The sequence below is a fragment of the Antechinus flavipes genome, chromosome 3 (assembly GCF_016432865.1).
Source record: "Antechinus flavipes isolate AdamAnt ecotype Samford, QLD, Australia chromosome 3, AdamAnt_v2, whole genome shotgun sequence".
NCBI lineage: Eukaryota > Metazoa > Chordata > Mammalia > Dasyuromorphia > Dasyuridae > Antechinus > Antechinus flavipes.
In genome coordinates, this window is record NC_067400.1 from 426474599 (window position 1) to 426499149 (window position 24551).

The following is a 24551-nucleotide window of genomic DNA, read 5'->3' on the forward strand; positions in this document are numbered from 1 at the left end:
TTATCCCTTCACTTTTCTCTACAAACAAGTTTGGATAATACAGTATTCCAATATTTCATTCCATGTCATCTATATGGATACTCCCTCTAATAACAGGGCATGAAATCCATATATGACTGTCCTTCCTAAGTAATCATTGTACATATCCTCAGTCTATTCACCAGTTATTCCTCACTTTTGCTACATGACTTGCCTCAACTGGCTAAAAGAAATTAGAACCACCATTGCCCAAAACAGCAGAAGAAAATTGTCACTCATCTTATGTACTATTCACAAGATTATATAACAACAAAACAACATTTAGGGAGGAACAAATCCATTCAGAAACTAAATTTTTTCCATGAAATATTCCTTTTAAGAACTTTTTCATGTGGATTTATGTTGCCCTATTGAGAGGAAATACCCAGTGATTATGGATATGACAATAAGCAGGCTTAAAAGCCTTGAAGAAAGTCTCAGCCTTTGCAGAATATTTAAAATAAGGATTTTAAGATCATTTGGCTACTCAGCCTGATTCTGGTGCTGAAACTTAGCAATGTGTCTCAATTCCCTCTAGTTTTGTCTTTAGATACACATTGTGTGAACAGTTGATAAAAAGCTACAAAAGTAATTGGTTAAAATAACAGAGGAAATGTGTTTTAGAAATATCTAGTTGTGGTATTACTGTAATAGTTTGCATTTTAAAATTCTAATATAACCAGAGTGTTATACATAACTCATCCAAAGCACAAGAATAAAACTATGGTTCAGGTAGGCAAGTTTGCATTTTGTTGCCAAATAAAGTTAACTTTTGTATTTTCTTCCTATAACATTTTCACCTGTGACAGATTACTCGAATTTTTAGTTACCAATTTCTACATCATCTTGAGCTGTTTTACAAATGGAGTTATTTCATTATGGGGGGGAAGGGGGAGAATACCTTAAATACCCAAGCTATTTTTTTCTTATTAAAGTTGAATCTTGACAATATTTTAACTTTAAAAGTTAATGACATTTTATTTTTTGATGAGTAATGCCTTTTGGGTGGTAAATATCTGAAATTGGTTTCATGCTTTTTATTCAAACCAAGAACTAGGTAAAAATCTTTCTTCGGGCTTTTTTGTTACCTGTTTATCTGAAGGGTTTAGAATGATGGAGCTTATAAACTTTGAAAATGATACTGATTCTGATGTTCCCAGGTAGTGCTGATATCAGGGGAAATCTTATTCAGAGTAAAGGAGGCAGAACTGGGACCAAAGGAATGGAATTCTATATAAGAATCAGGGATGTTAAGGTGCTTTTCCCAAAACTAGAGGTATAACTACAATGCTAAAATTAAGTTATTAATGTTATCCCATTAGTTTAGGATTCATTTCTGATAATATTCTGAGTGAGAAAATGTATCCTAGACATCATTGCAGAATTTGACTTGTATTGTCAGAGGCAAAATTATACTTTATAGCTGAGAAATTTAAAGGGATGGAATCAACACAAATCACACAGGAATATTTGTAATGTTCCACAATCAGTGTCACTGAATATATAAATATAAAGCTATTGTCAGCATATAACATTGCCTATATAATTTTAATTTGTGCAAATTATGTAAGTTACACACATACACACACACATACACACATACACACTCAATATATTGTTATCACTGCTAAAATGATTTAAGTCATGTTCAGTGGGACTACAATGATAACTGGACTTGGTAAAGATTTTTCTCATGTACATTCTTACCAGAAGGAAACTGTGAGAATCTATTTTGAATAGCTTCTTGTAGTTTTTTTTTCAATTCTTCTCTTGAGGAAATTATTTAATGAAGTAGCAGAACAAACAAATAAACAAACAAGGAATTATATCAAGGATCAGACAAGGAAGAGAAAAGTAGATTTTCATATCTTTCAACAATAGTTCTTTTATTACCTCATTAGGGTTCTTGTTGTTGTCCTAGACTGTTCAAACAATTGAATGTGTTTCATCTTTTGTACATAATTCTTATTTTGGAGACAGTTGAGAGTCACAGATCAAATATATATATATATATATATATATATATATACATATATATATATATATATATATATATATATAAAATCCTTCGTCTAAATTTAAGGATTAAGTAATCTCATTACCACAGAAAATCCTAAGAAAGAAAATCTACTCCTTGAAATTCTACAACTATGGGGAACGCCAAAATAATAAAATTCTTAACATTGTGGTATGATGTCCCTTGCATTTGGGGATTGAAACAACTTTTGCTAAAAGTCTTTTTAAAAGAAAGAGTAGTCTTTTACAAGGACATTTCTATATTATGCTAGTAGGGGAGGAGGGCAGGAATATCAGGTGATGTCACTGCAATAATTAAGGACAATTATTGATTCCTTCCTTTTGTACCTCTGGTGAGCCCTTAAGAAGTGTGCCTTAAAAACCAATGCCAAAATGATCCCAAAAGAGATGCTTGAAGTTTTCTGCCATTGCTAGATCACTCTTGGAAAAATATTTTTGCCATTATTGTGGTGATATCACATTGGCCCATCTGTACACTGACACTAGTATAAGCACAGTGCCTGTGGCTTCTATTATAGTTCAAAATCATTGTTAGGTACAGCTTCATGACTTCTAAAAAAGACTGAAATTGAACAACAATTAGGTACAGATGGAATATATTATCTTTATCTTGTATCTTCTCCCAATTGTATGTATGCAAAAGGACAAGGTAAGTCTTGAGTCTTCATGAGTATTCAATAGGAGTGATGCTAATTGTTGAATATGGGATGTGATTTCTCAGAGATGAGAACCCTAGGAAGTGTCTGGCTAGTATTCCCCAACAATCCACTTCAGAACAGTTTGAATAATATAACCCTATCTTTTGAACCTAATCTTTTACTCTGAAGCAGAGAGGTCCAGAGGTATAAAGGTCTAAATAAAACTAAATGAGAAATTAAAAATAATAATAATAACTAAATATCCATTAATTCCTTATATTAAATTGAAGTATATAGAACTTTACAATTAGTGGGCAATCTCTGTGTAAGAAACCATTAGTCCAAAGCTGTTTTTTACAGTAAAAATGTGAACTGAAATTGAGAGCTTCTATTAATTTTGAAAAGGAGGAAAATCAAAAAGTTCTTCTTCTGGAATGGTTCTGAAAAAAAATCAATATGTGTTCTTGGCTGAAACTTCTTAGTAACATCCCATATGAGAATAGGCCCTTTGGGAGGTAATACCAAGTAGCCTAGACAAAAATGTATTCATTAGTTTTTTTTTTCAAAATTAGTTTGTTCAAATATCATAATCAAATTTGAGCCATCACAAAGTGTTTTTTTAAACAAGATGTGCTTTATGTAGTATAGACAAAAGATAAGGTCATCTCAACCTTCTGCCTTTATCTCCATTATCTCCCTTTTAGGAAGTAATTAGGATTTATTATAGATCCTGGGGAGTTATGGACATCATTAGATTTATCATAGTTTTTTATAGTTATCAAAATCATTTTAGATTGTTATTATGTAAATTGTTCTCCAGATTTTGCTCCCTTCATTCTTCATCAGTTTATAAAAATCTTGCAAATTGTTCAGTTTCATAATATTGATGTTAGAATATAAATTGTTCTCCTGGTACTGCTTATTTCATTCCAAATCAATTTATGTGCCTTTTTATTTATTTTATTCTGAATAAGTTCCTATGTCTTTTCATGTTTTTGAAATCATTTGTTTCCTCATTTCTTATGGCACAATAATATACCATCAGATTATATCCCACAGCTTATTTTGTCATTTCTAAATAAATGGGAATTCTTTTGGTTTCCAGTTTTTGCCACCATAAAAAGAGCTGCTTTAAATATTTTTAAACATAAACTTATTGGTTGTCTTTTAGTGATAGGCCTATCAGCGGTAGAGTTGGGTTAAATAACTTGGATTGTTGAGTAACTTTTTGGATATAATTACAAATTGATTTCTATATTGGTTACAACTTTTCACAGGTCTGCCAACAGTACACTGATGTGCCAGTTTTCTCACAGTCCCTTCAAAATGTATCTCATCCCCCTTTTTTTGGCATCTTTGCCTTTATTATATGTATGAGATAGAATCTCTGAATTGTTTTAATTTTATTTCTCTTTGGGCGAAATGGATAATTTTTAAAATGTGACAACAAATTATCTATTTCTTTACTAGGGAATGAATTGTTCATATACTTTATTAATTATTGCTGAATGGCTTTTATTCTTACAAATTTGAATCAATTTTTTAATATTTCTTTGAAATGAGATCTTGGAAAATTTGAGGCAAAGCTTTTTCTTAGTTAATTGTTTCCCCTCTAATCTTGGTTTATTGGATATGTTTATACAAAATCTTTTTGATTTTATGTGCTCAAAATTATGAAGTTTGTCTTCTGTGACTCTTCTTTATCCCTTGTTTTGTCATAAATTTTCACCTCTCCATAGATCTAAAACATAATATTTTCCATGTTTCTCAAATGTATTTATGCTTAGCCCTTTTATATTTAGGTCATTAACAGATCTGGAGTTTTCTCCAAATGTGAAATAACCTTATCAAATAGAATGATGCTGACTCCCCCTTAAAAGATCTAATTCTTTAATCAATAGGTATTTATTAAGCAAATACAATCTGAGGATTGGCAAAGTCTTGTGATACAAGGTGAGATTTTAAATGAGCTTTGAAGAAAGCCAAGGAGACCAGGAGCAAAGATGTGGAGGGAGAGAATTCCGTGCAGGGAGAAGAGCCAGTGAAAAGGTATGGAGTCTAGAGTATCTTATGAGAAGAATAGCAAGGAGGTCAGTGTTACTAGATTGTAGAGTCTATGACAAAGGAGTAATATGTTAGAAGAATTAGAACACCTTAGGAAGTCTGTGGAGAAATTCAGACTATTCTGATGGTATAAATGTATGATAGTTTTTGATGGGATAGACCCTTCCCTTCCTAAGACCCTTTTGTACCTTCTTCTTTCAATGACTGGATACTTCCAAAGGAAAAAAAATGCTAAGAGAAATTGCACTGGAATTAAAAATAGAAACATTACACTGCTTCATCCTCTGCCATATTGAACATATAATACAGTTTTTTTTTTATTTTACTCCTTGAAACAAGGCCCTAATTTTAATTTAACAAAAATGAATGTCTAATTTCTAGGTCAGTGTACATTTCTTTTGGCATGACTTTGATAGCATAGTCAGTACTACCACTAGCAAACACTGCCCAAATATAATAGTTGACTTTTTTCTCCATTAACAATTCTTATAAGTTTAGGTAAAAGAGGAAGTTTAAGCTAATGTCTAAAATAGTAATTCAAAAGGACATAGCTCTTATACTTATAGAAGAGGTTAATGTAATACCTATATTTAGAAAAGAGGACTAATCATGCTAGAAATTATAAACCTAAAAAATTATTTCCAATGCAGAAAAGATTTGAAAAAAGTCACAACTTAATCATTTTCTAAAAACCTAGAAAAAGAAAAATGTTCTAGATAGTAGCCTAATTTCGAAAAGAATAAATATAGAAATAAAGAAAAATAGTTTTGTAAGAAATAAATCTTACCAGAATGCATGTATAATGCCATAGCTAGAGCATCAGACTTAAAGTAAGGACTTAAATTCAAACATTGGCCATTAACTATATGGCAAAATGAATAGAGCAGGAAGGCCTGGAATCAGAAAGACCTGAATTCAAATCTGGCCTTAGACACTTACTATCTGTGTCACCGTCCATAAGTCATTTAACTTCTGTTTGCCTAAGTTTCCTCAGCTATAAAATGGGGATAATAATATCACTTAATCCCAAGGGTTCTAGTAAAGATCAAATGAAAGAATATTTGTATTGTATTTTTCTAAAATAGTAGATGTTTAATAAATGCATATTTTCTTCCTTCTTTTGGCCAGCCACTTTTCTTTGACTTTAGTTTCCTCATCCTCCACATGAGGAGCAGTGACTAGATGACTTTAGTTTCCTTCCAGCTCTAAATAATGATTCCCATGATAGTGATCTAATCTCATTTTTTGACTTATTGACAAGCCAGGTACATATGGAGAAGATTTTAGTTAAACAAACAAAACAAACATCACAATATTAGTAAGACTTTAATTTTGTCTTTATAATATCATTATCAATATTCAAAATAAGCTGATAAATTGATGATTTCATTCATTTGAATAGTCCCTTCAAAAATGAGAATTTAAACTCAGACAACTTTCCTCATCCTATGCAGTTCATAACCACTTCTTCTTTCATCAGCTTGCCACAAAAGATTTACTCTCTGCTCTGGAGGCACCCTCACTTTCTCCTGAAATCACCAGGACGGCAGTACTGAACCTGTCCACCAGCCTTCGTTCATACATTTCTCCACAAATAAATAAAGCATTTATCAAATATCTACTGTGTTCTAAGTACTGTGCTAATCACTTTACAAATATTATCTCATTGATTCTCACAATAACCCCACTAGATAGGTGCTATTATCCTCATTTTATTGTTGAGGAAACTGAGCTTAGGTCTAAGAGTCACACAGTTAATAAATGTGTGAGGATGCATCTGAACTCATCTCCCTAACTCTAGGCCCAGTATGCTATTCATTACAACAATTACGGTTCCTAAAAATCCTTTACTCAGATTTTTTTTGAAGCTTCTTTTTGTTATTCACTATGCATGTGCACATTCACTACATACTGCTCTAAGACTATAATATTCCATGAATCATAGTCATCTAACAATACAAAGATTATTTGGCATTACAAAGACCAGTTTTTGTTTCTGGCAGAAATTGAGGATAATTTAAAGAATAATTATCAGTAAATTAGGGAAATATTTGAACCACACATCTTTTAAATGGGTCACCTCATACATAAGGGACAGCCTACTTTAAAAGGTAATATAATCATAAATGGTATAGTTTAGTGGAAAGAAGAAACAGATGTGAGCAGGAACAATATATATCTGTGATTTATTAGAAAGTTTGGGTTGGGAAAGCGAAGGCTGCTACTGCCTTATACAATGATTTATCTCCATACAGCGTCCATTCTTTCCTTAATTTCAGGTTTTTTGGTTAATTTGCCCATCATCTGATTTTATTGACATAGTTTTGGTCTAGAACCATTGATCCAACCCCCTTGGATCCCATTACTCAAATACTAACACAAAGTATAAAAACATCTTGTTTGTGCTTGTCCATTCTGAAAACAGACTCTATTGATGCTGACCTTTCTTTTGGGCTTGATCCTTTCCCTGTGGCATCATATACCAAGGGGTGTCCACTAGACCTTGGAAAATTACCAGCAGGTTGTGGCTAAAGGAAGCAGGACAGAAACAAGGTTGGGTTTTAAATAGATTGACATTTCTAGTAGAAAGCTATTGTACTTCCTATTGTCCTTTCACCACTGATTTTGACTATATTCTGGCAGATAAAATTTGCTTTTTTAATATATGTCCTTAAAATGTTTATATAAAATTATCGGAAATCTAAGTATATTCCAAAGATGTTTTAAAAATTTGCAATTCAAAATGCTACAGTAAATACAAGAATATGAGTAATGATACAAATTGATTTGTTCTTTAAGTCTGAATTTTCAAATTTAGAACTAGACACCTCTATTTGTGTTTTATGCTTAGAACTAAAAAGAACTTTAGATATCATCTCATTCAATGTTCTCATTTAGCAAAGGAAGACACTAAAGGCCTGATAAGACGAAGTTGTTTACCCAATAAGTTGCAGAGGAAGGATTTGAACTGAGGACCTCTGGCCCCCTAATGCAGAAATTACTTAGTTTAACCTCTCTCTGTTTATAGCACAATATAATCTTAGATCAGAAAGGCAACCTACCACTGCACGAAGAAACCTATCAGAGGACCTGGGTTCAACTGGGTTCACTTTTAAAATTTACTACTTGTGTGACTGATTTATCCATTTAACTTCCTTGGATCTCATCTATAACCGAGGAGCTTTCCTTGCACATCCTTGCAAATTAGAGGGTTGGACTAGTCTTTGGAGTCCTTTCTATCATCAGGGCTAAGATCTTAATCTTTTCCTGAATGAACTTTTTCTTTCCAATGAAATGGAGAGTCTAAAAAACTGCAAGCAATATATGAGATGCCTATATAATTTCCCCTTCATTTTATATTCTTATTACTTTTGTCATCCTTATTTGAAGAAATCAATGCCTAGAATTTCTAAGAAGAAGGCTCAGAGGAAAATAACCTCTTAGTAGTTCTTACCATCTGCAAACTGAATTTTTGATTTCTAACTGTGTTAAAAAAAAAAACACAAGCACCAAAACTCAGGAGCACTGATGAAATCACAGGGAGAAATAGATTTTTGTTATTGAGTTGTTTTAATCATGACTCTTCATGACCTTATATGGGATTTTCTTTTCAAAGACACTAAAGTGGTTACCATTTCTTTCTCCAGCTCATTTTACATATGAGGCAAACAGGTTAAAATGACTTGCCTAAGATCATTCACTTAATAAATATCTAAGGCCAAATTTGATCATGATGATGACTTTTCTTTATTCTAAGCTCAATGATCTATCCACTGTGCCATCTAAGTGCCCTCCCCCCAATATGGATTACATGTCACAAAATTCTATATTGTACTTAAACTTTGAGGAATTCTCTGAGATTAATTCTATTTATGCAAGATTTTGCAAATTGTGTGGCTGTATAGTAAAGGGAATATCTTGTGGGTACTACAGTAAAGAGACAAAATAACTGCTTATACAATATAATAATTACTGGTATAGAACTTTGCAAAATACATTTTCATGATATTTTAAGGTTGAGAAGATATTTATATTTACTTCATAGCAACACAGTGAACTAAGTAAAATAGGCGCCATTTACAGGCCTTCTCTTTTCTACACTCATGTCCCTAACTCAGACCTCCCTCCCTAACCTTACCCCTTCTCTCAGGAGATGACCTTACATGTTTTTTTTTTTTAAACCAAGGAAATCAAAGACATCTACTAGGATTGGTTCATCTCCTCCACTCAAACCACAAAGCCTTTCAACATCCTCACCTATTCTTCTCATCTTTGTTCTTCTCCTTGCTAAGACTAACTCTTCTACCTCCTCCAGGAGTTTACCTGATACATTTCTCCCTGTTTCTTATTTTGAGTTTCTCCCTATCTATAGGCTACTTCCCTGACTACTCCTTTTCCCACCCCTACTACTAGAAATAACAATATCAATAGTCATAATTTTCAAAGATAAGATCACTGCTACTGGAAATTACAGAAAGAGCAGACATTGATTAATTCAGATTTTGTAAGGAAAGGATAAAAACTATGCAACATAGCATGGCAGGTTGCTCAAACTCTAGATATTTACAAGAGATCAAGTGGCCAAAATTATGTCTGAAAATTATATATAATTAAGATTTCACATCCTTCACTAACTAATAGATAATACATCCTCACACTATGAAAACAAGCCCCACAATGTCTTTGAGAGTTCAACAAATGAACCATACTATAACTGAAACATTGTCACTGATAAAAACGATTGCCTGTAACATTGACCCATAACAATTTTAAAACATATTAAATAGATGTTGTAATTATAGTTTTGAAAAATGTATAGGAAATACACATACCCTTCAAACTAATAGAAAAAAACTCTCAAAATACAGTAACTTGGGGAAAGAAATTAGGTTTGTCTCAAATCAGGGAGCCTAAAGAGCCTAAAGCTTAATATTAAAATACTTTTATTATTCAATTACAAAATAAATTCCACTTATTCTAACAGCTTCCCAATTAGTAACAGACTCAAGGAGGATAAATAATTTTGCTTAAGTCATAAAAGTAGTAAATTTCACAAGTAAGATTTGAATCCATACCCTTTGAATCCAGAAACAGTGCTCTTTCTGCTCTACAAGCTGCCTCCCTTACCGAAGAATTTGGTGTACCATAAATAGATTCTAATTTCTCCTCTCTCCAATCCGTTCTCCTCAAAGCTGCCAAAAATAGTCTTCCTAAGGCAGTCTGATCACATCATTTCTTTGTTTAAAACTTCCAATGATTCCTTACTGCCTCTAGTATTAAAGGCAAACACCTCAGCCCAGTCTTTAAAGATCTCTCCCTTGCTCTAACTTCTTTCAAGCCTTATTACATATGGCTCCCTTCCACACACTCTGTTCTATCCAGAAGGGACTATTTTTTCTAAATTGGACTTCCATTTTCTGACTTCACAGATTCACTCAGCCTGATACTCATCCCTGGAATATATTCTCCTTGTCTCCTGTCCAGATCCTTATGTCTCTTCAAGGCTTAGCTCAGAGGCCACATCTTCCATGAAACCTTCCCCAAATCAATCCAGTTAGTAAATTTATTTCTCTCCTTCAGTTACCATGAATCATCTTTGTATTTGTACATATTATTTCTATATTCTATAATTGTCTTTTTAGAGCAGCAAAGTCAAACAGTGGATGGAGTACCTGCCATGGAGTCAGGAAGACTCATCTTCCTGAGTTCAAATATAGCATTATACACTTACTAGCTGTGTGTGCTGGGCAAGTCACTTAACTCTGTTTTCCTCAGTTTCCTCATCTGTAAAATCAGCTGGAGAAGGAATGGCAAACTACTCCATTATCTTTGCCAAGAAAACCCCAAATGGTATCACAGAGAATCGAACATGACTAAAAAGTGATTGAACAGCCTCTTTAGACTTCTCAGTAATTAAATGCCTTAACTTTGCCTCTCTTTTCCTTCCTCTCCCTCAATAATTCTGAATTAAGCTTTTCTTTATATTTACTATTAAATAAAGGATAAACTGAGAACTAGATTAAGTAATTGAAAAAAAAAAGATTAGAAGTCCTAACACATTTCAACTAAGTCAAGGCTACACAGGATTTTTTGTTGTTTCATTCTGTTTTTCTGAGTGTATGTTCCCAAACTCCCATGGGCAAAAGCATTGTCATCACATTAAACAGCACAAGTCTGTTCATGTCTCTTACTGCACAATAATCTTAAAATGCACTTTTGAGACAGAAGTATTGAAAGAAAAAAGGAAAAAAGATACTCACAACTATAAGTGGTGGTTACAGTCATGCACAAATGTCAAACTATCTCTGCTCTAAATAGCATTTGTTAAAGCTTTCTTTATATTCTACAATCTCATTCCTAAAAAGAGAAAGGGGAAAGAAATCTACAATGAAGGGCTGGATTTAGAGCTTTTCTATCTTCACTGAGTAAACAGCACTTAGTGCTGTATTATTTGTCCAGTAGGCACTTACTAAATGTTTGTGGATGATTTTTGTACCCTTATTTAGAAAGAGACAAGGAGAGGTGGGGGGAAGTAGGGAGGGAGGAAGAAAGAAAAGGAGGGAGGGAGAGAGACCGAGATAGAGACAGAGAGAAAGAGAGAGGGAGGGAGGGAGGGAGAAAAGGAAGGAGAGAGGAAAAAGAAAAGGGAAGAGAAAAGCAAATCAATGAACTGAACCCTTTCCAGAAGAAGCCCTTGAAAAGGATTAAAATAAAGAAATGTGTAAAGTCAATAAACTCTGCCCAAAAGAGATACTATCTCATTAAAAAAAAACCTTATATAAATATACATTTTAAAAAGCTAGGAAAAAAAAGATTTTAGCCTTCTTGTCTCAAACCATGACCTTTAGGGTATATTTTTGAAGGCTGAGTAAAACAAATAAAATATTCCCAGTGCTTAGCTCAGGGTCAGTACATAGTAGGTGCTTAATAAATGCATGCTGATAACCTGATTTTTAAGCTTCCTTTCCATTCTAAAGTGCTATGAAAATCCATTATTATATTCTTCCTCCAAAAGAGGTCCTTCATAGAGACAAATGTTTTCACACACACACACACACACACACACACACACACACACACACACACACGCCTCCTCTGAAAATGAGGGAATGATTTAGAAAAGGAGTGGAGCACAATTCTGTATCACCTCTTTGTTTTTATCTGTTCAAGGCTTATTGATCAAATTAAGTATAGTTTGTCAAAATCAATTTCATTCACTTTTGTTGAGAACACATAGAACATGCATGCAAGACAGCACAGCCTGAGATATTAGGTTATCATTATTAATTCCTACAGGCTTTGAGCGTTCCTCATCTGCAGCATAAGCATGAAATAGAAAGTTAGATGGCATTAGAATTTTGTCAGATAACTCAGAAATCCAAAAACAAAACTCAGCACTCCAAGACATCTGACACTCTCCAGGGAACTTTGGTTCTAGAAATCAATGATTGGATTGCACCCATCTAACTGAAAAGTAGGTTTTGTTGTTTTATTCTGCAACATATCAAGATATTTGTTTCATAAGCATTGATGGGGGAATTTATCTCAGGATATTAAAAATTCTCTGTAGTTATTTGTTATAATATCTGAATGGTGAAATTTGGTACCACGATAGAAAGTAAATTTTATGCAAAAGGTTTTTTAAAAATAATTATCAAAGCCTATACATATTTAAGAACTTCCTTTCTCTTTCATACACATTTACCATCCCAGTACCAAGTTTGCTTGATCTCTACAGACTTCTTATGTGTTAGGATAGAATGAAAGAAAAAAAAAACCTACTACCTCCAAAATCAAGTTTAGACATACTACAAGGAAGCAGCAGGTAAGTGAGGCTATCCATATTTCTTCCATAAGTTAAAAGTTATTATGGCTTTATATTCACAGCACATATAAAAAACTTATGTCCTTTATACTGGTTTATCCTACAGAATGAAGATGTCATGATAAAAAATCTAGAATGTTCAATTTAATTTTTAAACTGCTTATACTATGATACTCTTCTGTTGTGTTCCTTTCTTTACAGACTTTTATAGTATTGAATAAAGGGAAGGCAATCTTCCGATTCAGTGCCACTTCTGCCCTGTACATTTTAACTCCCTTCAATCCTCTTAGGAAAATAGCTATTAAGATTTTGGTACATTCATATCCTTTTTCAGTGTGTTGATTTTGAATGTCATTCTCTCACATCTGTTCTTTGTAGATGTATTTTTAATTTGTAGTTCACAAGGAGAGGTTCTCATCCTTTTGGGTTGGTTGATATATTAAACTATTTGGTTCCTTTTAAGAACCATGGGTTCCACATTTGACGAGTCAAAAAAAATGCCATAGAAATAAAAGAATCTTTAGAAGTTACTCAGATATTTGACCTCATAGATTTACAATATGTATGTGTTCAGAAATTGTGACTTCCAACCCAACAAATTGCGTTTGTTTGTTGTAGATAGGCCAAATCTCAGCGTTATCACTTATTAACTATGTCATTCTGAGCAAATTATATAATCTGTCCAATCTTCTTTCCTCATATGGGAAATAACAATTGAACAAAATGAATTTCTAAGTCTAGAAATCTCTAAGATATGAATCCCTTCCCCTGAAATCAATTAATCAGCTATATCTCAGTAATTTTCAGAATTAATCTAGAGTATGGGGTTACTTGAAGTGTTGGAGAGGTAAAACGACTGTGCTCATAGTCTCATAATTACTAGTGCCAGAGTTAAAACTTAAACTCAAATCTTTGTGACTGCACTAATGACTAGCTCTCTTGACATTATACCAAATTGCTTCTCAGAGTTTGCTAACACAAATTTTGTACAAGATTGTGCTGTCAATACCATCTTTACGGAATATTCATAATTGTTGCTTAAAGTTTGCCTTGATTTTGGCAAACTTTCTTATACAGTGTCCTAAAAGTTTTTGGGCAGGTTTAAGATGCTTTGTACTACTAAAGCTTTTGTTAATAGGACTCCTAAGATTAAATCTGTTTGTATTCCTGTGAGAAACCTCATTCTCTCTAGTGTTGAACATTTCACTGAAAGTAACTCAGTTATTGGTCATTTTAATGGTTAATTTTTTTAATATAAAATTATAATAACTTAAAATTAGAAGAAATTTTAGAGAAAATTTCTGAGCATATGTATTTTTCAAGCAATAATTAATCAACTAAAATATGTACAACATTAAAAACAAATTTTAAAACATTTAAACATTTAAAATTAAAAACATTTTAAAATGAGATTTGTCATAGCTCATCTCAACACTAAATGTCTCCTTTCTAAGCCTCAGTTTCCATGTGTGTAAAAAAATGAGGGCATTGTATTAAATGACTTCTGAAGTCCCATCTTTAAATCAATGATCTTATATTATTCACACTAAGCATTCAATTTCATTTTTAAAACTTGTAGCTGTGTGATTTTATTGGTTACATAATTGTATATTTCATAAAGGTAATAAAATAACTTACAAATCAAAAGATTGTGTTGGGGGAATAGTGGAAATTTTCTTTCAGCAATTCAGTTCTTGGCGCCATCGTGTGGCCATTTTCTAAAAAACAAAAATTCTTTTTCTCCAGAAAAAAAGAGAGAAAAACAAAATGGTAGGGAAAGAGTATTATTGGTCCAGAAATCAGTAGGCCTAGATTTTAGTTCAGACTCCAAAACTAACGTGGCAGACTATGATTTCAACCAAATTATTCAACGTTTTCTTGCCTTTAGTTTCCCTGAAAAGATGAGCACTTATTTTAATCTTAAACTAAATGATTTTCAGACTCCCTTTCAGCATTATGATTCCATGATAAATCTCTGTGGTCTCCATGTTATTATTCTAAGGCTAGGTCACCATGAAGTATTCATGAATACTGGACAGAGCTGAAATATGGATTACCATTACTGATTCTGTTATCTTTCTCTTTTCTGGGCACCTACTTGTTCCCATGGCTTCAACCTCCATTTCTTTGCATATGACTCTCACAACTATGTATTTCTAACACTGACCTTTTCTAACCTGTATCTCCAAGTTCTTACAAAACATCTGTAACTTTATGTCCCCACAAACTCAACATTAGTCATTAAGCATTTATTAAGCGTTTTTTTGTTTTTTTATGTGCCAAACACGGTACGAGGCACTGGGGATACAAAGATAAAAATGAAACATATCTTATTCCCCCTCCAAGCCTGATGCTTCTCCTTCTGACTTTAATATTTCTGTCAGTGACTACTATTTATTCACTCAGCAATATTTGTAACATTTTGGTATATAACCAGCCATCAAATTAGGTCTCCTTTATCTCTGTGACAGCTTTTATGTCCATTCTTTTCTCTTTATTTCTATTTCTATCAGCAAAGTACAAGTGCTCATTATAAACCATTTGGACTATTGTAACATTCTCCTGTACCCTCTCTCCCAATTTACTTTTCATAGTCTTAACATGTCAATCTTCCATATTCATATTTATGGACATGCCCTTTTATGCTTTAACAAAAAGGTCAAGGTCCTTCCTGAGTAAAATTTAAACTGCTTCCTTAACATTTGAAGCCCACTATAATATAGCATCATCCCACATTTCTGACCTCTTTAATATTACTCCACTCAGTGATTTCTGCTTTGACAAAAATAACTGCTTGTATTCCCAAAATATGCCTTTCATTTTCCTAACTGTGTCTTTTTTTCTTGCTTTCTCTGTTTCCTTTTTCTATTTCCACCCATTTTCTAAAGCCCGACTCAAGTGCTATCTCCTCCATTAAACCTGCCCTTAGGTCCCTTCTGAGTAACAGTTTGTTTTTCAGACTTCACATAGAACTTTATTATAATTCTCAGATCAACTTCTGATGTATTATTGTTTATTATTGTTGTTGTTGTTGTTGTTTTTATTTATGTTTGTATCTGTGGAAATGTAGGCTCCTAGAAGATAGGGAAACTCTCTTACCCAAACCTTATATCTCCCTTTTCACCTAAAACAATGTTGGTACTTGAGAAATATTTATTGAATGGAAATGTAATTAATAGCAAAGTACACAAAAGAGTCATTGTTTCTACTAGCCTGGTAGTTTTTTGTTGTTCTTTTTTTGTTGTTGTTGTTTTGATTTGTTATTTTACAGACCAAAGGGAAAATAGACTCACCTAATTTCAATTGTAAACAAATCCTCATTTATTTGAATAAATGTGTCTTAAAAAGCATATCTCCAAAATTCGTATCATACTACCCTTTGACTATGGGTTTCTTTAATTTATTAACCTGAATAGGATAAATCTTAATTTATAAACATCAACCAAAGATAAGAGGGGGTTAGTATCCTCAACATTTACTCTTTTGTCCTCTGAATAAGTTAAAGCTATTTCTAACTGGTGGGAAACTGTCCAACTCAGTCTTGCATGTACAGTGCCTGTTAAAATTGCCTTCCTTGAGAATTTGATGTAATTTCTTTGTTGGCTTTATGTAAAAGCTATGTCTATATTATTTTGTGTTTTCCTTAACTATTACCTACATTATTCAGCATGCTAATTATGTGCACTATTTTGACAAACTGCGTGTTTATGACAATGAGTAATCCTCCGGACTGGACGAAGAATGTAGAGTAAGTCAATGTTATCTTATATCACTTCCATAATTTGAGTATATATTTTTAAGACATCATTTGGACCTTTTTATTATGTTTTTATGGATTCACAAAAATTCATTTGAGAGATATGGCTATACCCCCAAAGTGTCAAACAAAAAGTATCTGATAAGGAGCTAATATGTGTTAGACATGGTGCTAGACACTTTGAATATGAAGGAAAGGTGAAACAATCCTTGTCTCCAGCAGACAGTTTAGTTGGGGAGAAAACACACATACACACACATACATACATACATATATGTGTGTATATATACATATATGTCTATATATTGCATCTTATTTATATTTCTATGCACATAAATATATATATATATATATGGTGTCCCAAAAGTCTTAGTGCAAACTCAAACTATTAATGTTACATGTAGGTAGATACAAAATGGATGAAACATAATTTTCTATAATTGAATTTTGAATAGATTTGCTACCAATGGATTTAGTCATATGAAAACTAATTATATAGCCCACTGCCTTTTGCTGTAGCTCTCATATTGTGGGAAAGATGACTGTGAGGATAAATAAAATAAAATCTTTGGCAGCATCCTAGAAAAATAAATATTATTATGAAATTTATGAAAAACAATTTAGATTTGTTGCTGTAGAGGCTAAAGTAGCAAATACTTGATAGAATGTATTTCTCACTGAAGCCTTTCTCTTGTCTCAGAGTATCACTGAGGGAGACTTAGTATCTTTCCAGAGACAGACAATACAGGCTTCTATTTTCCCTGACATACCACTTGTTTTGTGCTATTGAATCAGAGAAAATGTCTGGTGGAGCTATTGACTTCTTTCCAATAGTTAATGCTAAAAAAAAAAAAAAAAAAAAAAAAAATTATCATCACATTTATACAGCAACTACTATGTGCCTGACATCATGCTAAGTGCTTTGTCAATGTTTTCTCATTTAATCCTCACAACCACTCTTGGAGGGCAATACTATTACCATTCCTATTTTCTAGTTAAGGAAAATGTAAGAGATTAAATAATTTGCCTATGGGCAGAAAACTAGTGAATGTTTGAATCAGGTCTTCCTAATTCCAAGCCCATCACTCTACTGCACTATCTACCTACTTCTATGAGAAAAAGAAATTTATAAACATGACATGTTTAGCAGTTGTCTTTAATTTTTATTCTGAGCTCTACAAATTGAGCTGAGTTTAATCTGAACTGAGCAATAGTCTGTGGGCTTGCTTCTTTGGAGTTAGGATAAACTGCTGCTCAAGTTAGCCACTCCTAGCCTGTTCTAAAGCTCTGTATTTTCAGCATGACAAAATTGCAGATTCCCTTTTGAACTGAGTTTCTTGCTCTCGTTTTTTCACTGCAAGAATGAGACCATGCTGGAGGCTAGAATTAACTCTCTATTCTGCTCTTACAGTCAAAGCCATACAGATGTTGCTTGCTTCTACACTTGCTAGATATATAAACTAAAGCCCTGCATTTGTCTCACTACTCCTCACCTTACAATATCACTCCTACTGATACCTGGATCCTTTCCACCCTCCACCTTAGACCTGTGACTTTTGTCCTCTGACTGTCAAGCAGATAGAACATCCCAGATAAAAAGGGTAAAAATTGAACACAACTAAAAAAATGTTGTCTATATCTAAATAGAATGGTATGATTGGGCAAGTGTCTTGATTTTACCTCAGATTACCTTTGTCATTAATTTTTTTTTTTACTCTTGGCTGTTCTAACCTTAGTGATTATGGTTCAACTTAATGCCTATATTTTGTTAGTTTTCCTATTTTCTGTGATAGGAAACATAAGTAGGAGAAAAAAAAATGAAGCTGTTTTAGCCTTGCTTTTCTTCAAGAAACACCAATGAAATGGAATTTTAGAACTCTAAAGGAAAAGTTCTATGCTTCTGACATATTATTGGCTTACTGGTATGTTTTAAGAATGCACTAAACAACTCCCAAGAAGCTCTAATATATGTGACATTATCATGCTATATTAGAACTTAGAAATACAGGCAAACTCTGGCAAAGTATCATAAAACCATAGAATTATACCTAGAAGGAGTGAAGAAATAAAGGTGAGGAAACAAAGCCCTAGGAAGTAATTAAGTTGCCTAAAGTCATAAGAAGAAAATAGAAAATTCAAGATTCATAATCATACCCTCTGTCTCCAAATCTAATTCTCATCCCATTACACTAAAGCTTCCTCATCCTGTTTTCACATAACTAAAAAAATAAAAAATAAAAACAAAACAAAACAAAAAAAAATTTGATATCATTTTTATTTGCATTTGTACACTTTGTGTCACTTTATATTATTTTATATTAATTATTATTATTAAGATTTTGTTCTCACCCAGGCTGGAATACAGCAACCACTTACAGGTCTGACCCCACTGCTTATTGATCCAGAAATTGAGGCTTGTTCTGTATACAACCTGGGATAGTTCATTCTTCATTAGGTATTCTGGTGACCCTCCTACTTCCAGAGGCCTACATTGGCTCTGACCTTACTTCATATTCCTGATTAGTTTAGTCTTACTACAGCTCAGAACCTGCCAACCCCAGCCGTAATGACTGCATTTAGCACCCAGAGTATATTAAAATCAGCTGGAGTCAGGATAAGGGAAAATCCTTGATCTTTATTCTTTGCAGAGGTGAAGAGGAATGGTGACATGAAGTGAGAGCAATCCTGGCATGAATCCGGCCAGCAGTGCCTCTGGCTCTCACACTCCACCCACCAAATCCTCTACATAATCTCCTATACAACACATCAAACTTGCACAGAGAGTGGGCAGGGCCATTCTTTCTCCAAGCATTGTCCAATTGCTAACTAGCCTCAAGTGCTGGGGATTTCAGTGCAACAACTCAAGAGCTTCAGCCCATTACACTCAGCTACTTTTGTAACTAGGCTATAGGGGTGTGGCACCATGGTGGCTATCATAGTTGTTGCTAAATATGACCTTCACCATACAGATTCAGAAACACACACACACACACACACACACACACACACACACACACACGGCCCTCTCTTCTAACAAAGACACAGTTCAGAGAAATTAATCAATAGTCATTATATTTACAAGAATATTTTAAAAGTATTAGCATATCTAGTTTTCTTAACTGTAATCTATATGAAGTATATTATCTATGATAAATTCAAATTTAAACTAGTTCCATTTTTTCCATTTTATCTATTTTATTTCATTCATATTTAATTAGCAATTAATTTTCTATAAAGAAAAAATCAATTTTTTTTGATATTTGCTTCTAGGTACACTTTCACAGGAATATATACATTTGAATCACTTATAAAAATCATTGCAAGAGGTTTCTGTTTAGAAGATTTCACTTTTCTCCGAGATCCATGGAACTGGCTTGATTTTACTGTTATTACATTTGCGTAAGTATTTTAAGAAACTTAATTGAGAATAAAATTTATATTTTTGAATGCCTTTTGTTTTAAAGTCTGGGCTTCCTACACTAAAGGAAATTTTATGATGATTTCCATATTCAGAATAACATGCTTTAAGTTTATACAAATAGGTACAATTTTAGTAAGAGCTAAGAATGCTTGAAACATTTCACTTCCCCATCAGTTGTATCACTAAGGAAAATTTCAGTTACTGAAAAAATCTATTCATAACATTTATTTGGCAATCAGTCATTTATATTCACAGATACATATGTGTACATAACCATCTGCATTCTCACTTTTTGCAAATTGACTTCAACTCCTAAGCACAACAAAAATTCTGGTTTCTCCTCCCCACCAAAATGTTGTACTTCTTACCTAGCTATGTCCAAGTTTTTCTTTAAGTTGAAAGAAAAGCATCAGACAAATATCCTCATATGGGTGTATGATATGAAGAGATACTGATGAGATGGTGATACAGTTTAGATAGACTCAGACTCAAAGACTAGAAGTCCATGACTCACTGTCATTTTAGAAGTAAGTCTCTAGTAAGGTATCCCATAGTTCTGTCCTTGGCTTTTCTGCTTAATGTTTATAGCAATGACTTGGGCAAAAACACAGATAACATGCTTATCAGCTTTGTAGGTGACACAGAGGTAGAAGGGATGGATAGCACTGGATAGCTGTAAAATCCAAGAAAAATTTAACAAAAGAATTTTGGACTAACTTGTAATGACCGCGTATTTAAAATCAACCGGAATCAGGAATTCAGGTTAAAGGGAAAATCTTCAATCTTTAATGAAGTGAAGAGGTGAATAAGGATTGCAATAGCAATATGGGCAAGAAAGATTGCGATAGCAATATGGGCAGCTGTGACAGGAAGCCAGCTAGCAGAGAGAGACCTGAGCTGAAAAGCCCTCGCAATCGCAATCGCAAAAATGCTAGCAGTGTCTCCTTCCCCTTCCTTTTCCATTCCCCTGCCTCCACCCACCAAAATCGTCATTTCCTATATAACACATCAGGACTTGCACAAAGAGTGGGCGGGGGGCCATTCTTTCTCCAAGCTTATATATTAATAGAGTATGGTCCAATTACTATTTAGCCTCATGTGTTTGGGACCTCAGTGCATCAACTCAAGTCTCAACCCATTACACTAACTCTATGAAAATAAAATTTAATAGGAATAAAAATTAATTGTCTACCCTGGGTTGAAGTTTTTCATTTCAAAAATACAGTATGGTAAATGTATGGTTAGATAATTTATCCAGAAAAAAAAATGGGAATTTTATTGAATCACTAGCTCAGTATGAATCATCAGTACAATATGCCAGTCCTTCCCCATAAAAAGAAATCCTTATGCATTAAAATTAATTGATGAAACTAAAAGTGTTTAGCCAGAAGAGAAATTAAGGGATAATTTGACAGCCCATGTTCAAGTAGTAAAACTGTTACATGAAAGAGGGATTAGGTTTAGTCTATTTAATCTCAACGAATTAAAAGAATGGATGAAAGATGTAAAGAGGCAGACTTAGGCTTTGTTGCTACGCTACAAAAGTGAAATGAGCTACTCAGGGAAGAATAAGTTCTCCTTCTAAATAGCATGAGTTGGAGGTTCAGTGATCACTTATTTAGGATGTCTGATTAGAGATTCTCAGTCAGATTTGAATTGGATTACATGATCTCTGAGGTCCTTTCCAACTCATGGATTCTATGATTCTGAGTTCATAGGCATCTGCTTATAATAAATATTCTGATCAATCCAATTAAAATAAAATTGGTAAGAGAGATAAATTATGTTATATCTCTATTACATTACTTAATTTTCTTCTGCTTCTGATTTCATCCTCTTTAGTTCTCTTTTCATTCTTTAGTGAGTTATTTTAGACTTTGGCCACAAAGACAAGTATGTACTTCTTTATTATAATTCTTTCCTTACAATCTCTTCTCTTCTCTTATCTTCTCTCTCTATCTTTATCTCAGTCTCAGTCTCTATCTTGGTCTCTGTCTTTTCTCTGTCACTGTCTGTGTCTATCTCTCTTTCTTTTTGGCTCTGTATGTGTGTGTGTGTGTGTGTCTTTCTCCTCTCTCTCTCTCTTTCTATCTCTTTTTTTCTCTGTCTATCTTTTTTCCTTCCCTCTCTCTGAAAGCATCCTAGATCCTTTTAATCTACTTCATCATCTTTTCAACTTGTCCTTTTTTTCCAAAGAGAAACAGATCTATGAAAATAATAAGAGGTACCTTAGGAATAATCTGAAAGTGATGGGCATTGTGTACTCCCTCTTGTCTTAAATAATGAAGTCTAGAATTGGAAGATGCCATAGAATTTTTGTAGTCCAACCCCATCATTTTACAATGAGGAAATTGAGGCCCAAGAGAGTAACTGACTTGTTTAAGATAACAAATGCCATCCATCAATGGCAAAACCATGATTCCACCCCAGGTTTGTTTATTCCACATCCAGCATTATTTCTCCTGCACCATGTTGACACTTTAATTGTGAACATTCTTATTCTTTCTGGTATTTAAAAGGAGAAATGAGGAATAGTGAGGAAAGTGGTTTGCAACAGAGTTAACCAAGAAGCTGGTGAACTAAGGGGAAATTTTAGAGAAAAATTTAGAGAAAAAAATTCTTTGAATTTATCTTTCTACTTTCCAAATGTATATAGTGGTAAAAAAAAATTATATAGTCATGGTGACATTTTAAACCTTAGTTACTGATAAACTAACTTCATTCCTTGCCTTTTTTCTAACCAGAATTAGATCCCAATGAATTCAATTCAACATTTATTAAGCCCTACTGTGTTCAAGGTCAATGTACTAAGTCCTGGGGACACAAAGATAAAAATGAAACATCTGTTAGTCTGTCTTCAAGGTATTTACGTTCTCCTGGAGCCAAGCATTTTGACCTAACTCTATTGAGTAATGACAGTGTTTTTACCATTATTATATTGCAGTTTCAAATGAAGTTAGTGATGTATACTTCTGTGAAATATACATTTAACCACTAACCTTAAAACACTGGAGGTGAACTATAGTGACAGTGACTTTAATTTCTGATTATTGTTTATTAAACTTATTGTAAAAAGTGCCAGAAAAAAAATATCTTTTTGAAAAACCCCCAAACAAGTAGCATAACTCTGGCTTAAATCCTGAATAACTCTGATTTAATTCTACAGGTATGTAACAGAATTTGTAAACCTAGGCAATTTTTCAGCTCTTCGAACTTTCAGAGTCTTGAGAGCTTTGAAAACTATTTCTGTAATTCCAGGTAAGAAGTAATTAGTGTAAAGCATAAGGCCCCTTGTACCTATAGTTATTTCTTTGTATCCTGTTATTGTTTGTGTGTGAACTCCCCTATACAGATATGTGACAGAGTTTGTGGACCTGGGCAATGTCTCAGCGTTGAGAACATTCAGAGTTCTCCGAGCATTGAAAACAATTTCAGTCATTCCAGGTGAGAGAGTGTTTAAACATCAAGGCTGATTATCTCATCATCGATTCCAACATCGGCCTCATCACTTGCTATCACTCAATGTTACAAGAAACCAAGAATCATAAAAAATGTGTTTTATAGAACTATGATTCTTGGAGTTTTTGACATAATATTTTTGACTTTCATTCTGAATCAGCCTTGGAGTTTAATGAATCCCTGCATGATACATGAAAATATATAGTTATTATGATTTGCATTTTATGATGCAAAAAACCTTTTTCCTCTAATACAAGTCAATATGAAGGGTTGTTTAACATGGTACCCCACCAACATGTTATAACTTCCCACTTATTGCAGATATTGATGACTAAGAACTATAATCAATTGAAAAATATTATTTGTTTAACAAATATTTAAGCAAATTAGTTAATACAGAATAGCATGGTCCTGCATGGGGAATTTGTCATAAAAAGTGTCTTCATTATCCAAACTACGTCAAGTTTTATGGCAAAATCCTTGTAAATTTCCTGACCCTCATTTGCTCTTTTTCTGTAACTGGGATTTGTTATAGAACTGATACTAGCATGAGTTTGGAGCTAGTAGTGTTATAATGGAGGAGTTCCATAAGGAAAATCTGACTTGACATGGAGCTCATGAAGAACTTTAACTCTTTTATCTCTTGCTCAACTTAGATGGAATGTGAGCTATTCATTTCCATTCATTTAAAGTGACCATACACTTTCATCAGTTCATATCCATGAGCTTCTTTACTACTCTATAATGATGTTCTTTCACGAACATTCCAACTATTTTACTTGGGTCTTTGCATGAAAAATCTGTATCTTAGAAGAAACAATGTAAACTGTTTTTCAAATCCATTGGTCCTTCATAATAATGCCCTTTTCCATTTCCAGGCTTGAAGACTATTGTAGGGGCTCTGATCCAGTCAGTGAAGAAACTTTCTGATGTCATGATCCTGACTGTGTTTTGTCTAAGTGTATTTGCTCTTATTGGACTACAGTTGTTCATGGGTAACCTGAGGAATAAATGTGTGCAATGGCCTCCTGCCAATTCCTCTTATGAAGAACATAGTATTGAAAAGAATATTACTATGGATTACAATGGCACCCTTGTAAATGAAACCATCTTTGAGTTTGACTGGAAATCTTACATTGAAGATGAAAGTAAGAATTACTATTGATTGTTGTATACAATAGATAGAAAGGTGATGTTAAATTGTTGAATAACAAAACAGAATGTATTCTTTTAAGGGTTAATTAATTAATGTATTTTAAAAGATTAAAAAAGAATACCCAACTTATATTTTCTTCTTTGAATTTTAGATAACAGATAGATACATTCAGATTC

At 33.3% G+C, this 24551-nt stretch overlaps 1 protein-coding gene across 2 annotated transcripts in view; it reads left to right on the forward strand.

Annotated features, from left to right (window-relative positions):
* LOC127554588 (sodium channel protein type 1 subunit alpha-like) overlaps window positions 1-24551 on the forward strand; it is a 205395-nt gene that overhangs the window by 69094 nt on the left and 111750 nt on the right. Inside the window, exons 4-8 of one of the 2 annotated variants that reach the window (XM_051986234.1) lie at window positions 12784-12902; window positions 16241-16330; window positions 19610-19738; window positions 22927-23018; window positions 24098-24367. In XM_051986234.1, the coding sequence (XP_051842194.1) occupies window positions 12784-12902; window positions 16241-16330; window positions 19610-19738; window positions 22927-23018; window positions 24098-24367 (700 nt within the window). Of the gene's footprint in view, window positions 1-12783; window positions 12903-16136; window positions 16331-19609; window positions 19739-22926; window positions 23019-23112; window positions 23205-24097; window positions 24368-24551 lie in introns of those variants that run through there. The other variant, XM_051986233.1, reaches the window with a different exon arrangement.